At 35.3% G+C, this 3,362-nt stretch overlaps 1 protein-coding gene across 1 annotated transcript in view; it reads left to right on the top strand.

Annotated features, from left to right (window-relative positions):
* The first annotated feature begins 1,070 nt into the window (after nucleotides 1-1,070).
* Nucleotides 1,071-3,362, top strand: part of LOC111916529 (MADS-box transcription factor 23) — a 5,510-nt gene continuing 3,218 nt past the window's right edge. The window contains exons 1-2 of the mRNA XM_023912195.1: nucleotides 1,071-1,252; nucleotides 1,611-1,680. Coding sequence (XP_023767963.1) covers nucleotides 1,071-1,252; nucleotides 1,611-1,680 — 252 coding nt within the window. The remainder of the gene's footprint in view (nucleotides 1,253-1,610; nucleotides 1,681-3,362) is intronic.

The following is a 3,362-nucleotide window of genomic DNA, read 5'->3' as shown; positions in this document are numbered from 1 at the left end:
GAATATATCATATATGCTATGCGTCCCCAATACATTCAACCAACACCCAACGGCTCAAGAACCGAAGCGATTCTCGTCTATCGTGCGAGCGTTGCTGGCATGCCTCCGTCTCTCAGATCTAGCGCCCACCCTAACTAATTAAAGATTACAAGCTTTGGGCCACGTTTTAGTTTAGGTTAAATATTTACATATTACAGGTAACAGGCCTAACTTGATGCCCCTTCCAAGGTTGTTGCCCTGGGCCTTTGCCCAACTCGCCCAGGTACCTGGGCCGGGCCTGGGGTAGAGAAACTTAAGTATTCTTAATTTAAGGGTTGTGTTCTTATGCAGTGGCTGACATCTTTTTTTTCAGAGGCTATCAATGAAAGCAGTTTTTGTATCCACGTGTATATTGATGTTCTCCTTATTAATTGACTTGAACGGTCAACTAGATATGTATATGATTTAAAAAAAGAAAAAAAAATCGATATCATACATATATAACCTGATAACTTCTTTATCTTATAGACTCGGCACTAATGATCAATAGTTAGAAGTATATACTCATCACCATAACTTTGTAATCTGCAAGATGTATCCAAGCATGAGATATAAGCTCAAAACATTACTGATTACTTCAAGACGTTTACTTCCTTAGATGAACTCAATACAAATAATTATAAAAAATACGTTAACTAATAAATAGATAACAATAATTATTTGATTGAAATTGGAAAAAAAACACAAAACTAAAGGGGCAAATGTTAAGTTCCATCTTTAACTTACCAAAACTTTCCTTTCCAAAATTTTCCCACTTTCCAAAAACAATTGAAATCATTATCATCAATAACACGAATATGTTTCAAAAAAAAGAGTGAGCCCACCAAAGAGGCAAAAATAAGAAGAGTGAGAACACAAAAAATCAATGCAGCCAATAGGCTCATAGAATTTCCATGCAATCTTGCCGATCTTTTCGCTATTTTTTTAATATATAAATATAGGAAAAAAACCAAAATTTTTATTCTCTCCGTTGCTTGTGTTCCTCAACTAGGTGTTTAAAACATTATCGGTTCCTGTATATCTGATCGAAGATGGGTAGAGGAAAAATCGAAATCAAGAAGATTGAGAATGTAAGTTGCAGGCAAGTGACGTTTTCAAAGAGGCGTAGTGGTCTGTTTAAGAAAGCGCATGAACTTTCTGTGCTTTGCGATGCTGTAGTTGGCATTATCGTCTTTTCAAATACCAGCCGCCTCTACGAGTTCTCCAGTTCTAGGTATAATTCAAAAACCAATGCATGTGATTAATTACGACTTGGGGTTCTTTGATTTCTTGTTTAATGAGGGTTTTTGTCGCACGAGTATTTGTTTTATGGGGTTTTGATGCTTCTGTTGAAGTTTCTGATTTAGGTTTTCTGTCTCTTAGGGTTTTGAAAGTTCAGATGTAATGGTTTCTGAATCTACGTGTTTGCTTTAGGTTCATTGTTCTTGTTGTAGGATTGTGGTTTGTTAGATCGAAAGTTTACATATTGTTTACTTAATATTCAGTTTCATAAAATCAAATCAACTGTAGAATCCATTCATATGCATTGCAAATTTGAAGTAACCATTTGATAAAGTTTAAATCTTTTGCAGCATGAAGGGAATAATCGATCGATACAACCGTGCAATAGGATCATCCACGTCACAAATGCAAGTTGAGACGGTAAACAGTCTTATATTTTCCCTTCCCGTACTTTATAATAGAATTTACAATGTCTCCATGTGGTAGACAAATCTATTTGTTCTGGGGTAAACAAAATCAGTCTCATCTCTTTCGGTTAAGAGAGTCCTAATTAATCCTCATTATGGTGTATGTTCTACTTTCACAAAATTAAAACTAGGCTGAAATTTTTCAATGGGACCAAGTACCCGGTGCCTCTTAGAATATAGTAAGAGTTCCTAGTTTATATCATATCTTATTATGTCATATGGGTAGTAATGAACCCATGGAATATTAACAAAGTGTTATCCAAGTTTTCTCGTTTAAGTAATCTAACGAACTTGAACTAATAAATTAAAGAATTTTTTTATTAATGTCCTTTCACTTAACAAATTATCATGTTCGTGTTTGTTCATTAAGGTACTAAACAAAAATAAACATACAAACATAAATATATATATATATATATATATATATATATATATATATATATATATATATATATATATATATATATATATATGAACATTAACAACATTAAGGAACAAATTTAAATAAAACTAAGGCGGCGTTTGGTTTACAGAATGTTTTTAAAGGAATTAAAATCTGTTAAGGAATTGGAATTTGTCTTGAATTGGAATCCAATTCAATATTCTGTTTGGTTAGCAGTAAATGGAATTTGAATCTAATTTTATATTTTGTTTGGTTGGCGGAAAATGGAATTGAAATATTATAAAATGACAAAACTACCCTTCTTGGTTTATGCTTATTTTTGCTTTGTTTTATAATTATATGTAAAGATATATTATATAAATTATAAAAATTGTAAGTGGTGGTGGTGGCGGCGATGATGGTGGCAAAAGCGACGATGGTGATGATGGCAGCAGTATGTGGTGGTGAAAAAGGTGGAGGTGGGAGTAGTATTGGAATCACTAGTGTTGATGGTAGAGGAAGTGGTGATTGTGGCAGAAGGTGTTAGTGGCGGTGACGGTGGTGGTGGCAATAGAGGTGGTGGTGGTGATGATAGAGTTAGTAGTAACAATGATGGTGGTAGGGTGGTGGTGTAGGTGGTGACGAAGGTTATGGGTGCTGGTAGTGGTGTCAGCGATGGTGATGATTGTAGTGGTGGTAACAGAAATGGTAGTAGTGGTGGGTGGCAGTGGCGACGACATCAGTGGTGATGGTTAGTGGCGGTGGTGGTGGGTGGCGGAGGTGGTGCTTGTAGATGATAGTGAAGGTGGTGATGGTAGTGGAGATGATGGTTAGTGGTGGTGAAGGTTGTGGTGGAGGTGGTCGCGAATAGTGACGGAGGTTTTTCATAATTAATGTTAAAAATGAAAAGGGTAATATGGTAATCTTCAACATTCTCACTTGGAGGAATTTGAATTTCCTCGTCTTTTAGATGAAATTTATTTTCCCTCAATGGAAGGAAAGTTGGACACATTTAGGAATCCAATTCCTTCTCAAAACTTGAACCAAACATAGGAAAGTGATGGAATTAAATTCCAATTCCTTTCGATTCCACCAGATTCCAACGATCCAAACGACCCCTAAACATTCAAATTGAGGGTAATAAAAATAAATTGTCACACTTGGGTGGTATGTTGAAAGTACATGGTACTTAGCAGTGCCACTTTTGGTATTTTCTTATTCATGCTCGATCGTATACACATTATTTTGTTTGT

Source organism: Lactuca sativa, chromosome 1 (genome assembly GCF_002870075.4).
Source record: "Lactuca sativa cultivar Salinas chromosome 1, Lsat_Salinas_v11, whole genome shotgun sequence".
In the NCBI taxonomy this organism is placed as follows: domain Eukaryota; kingdom Viridiplantae; phylum Streptophyta; class Magnoliopsida; order Asterales; family Asteraceae; genus Lactuca; species Lactuca sativa.
This window is presented reverse-complemented; position numbering and strand designations above follow the sequence as displayed.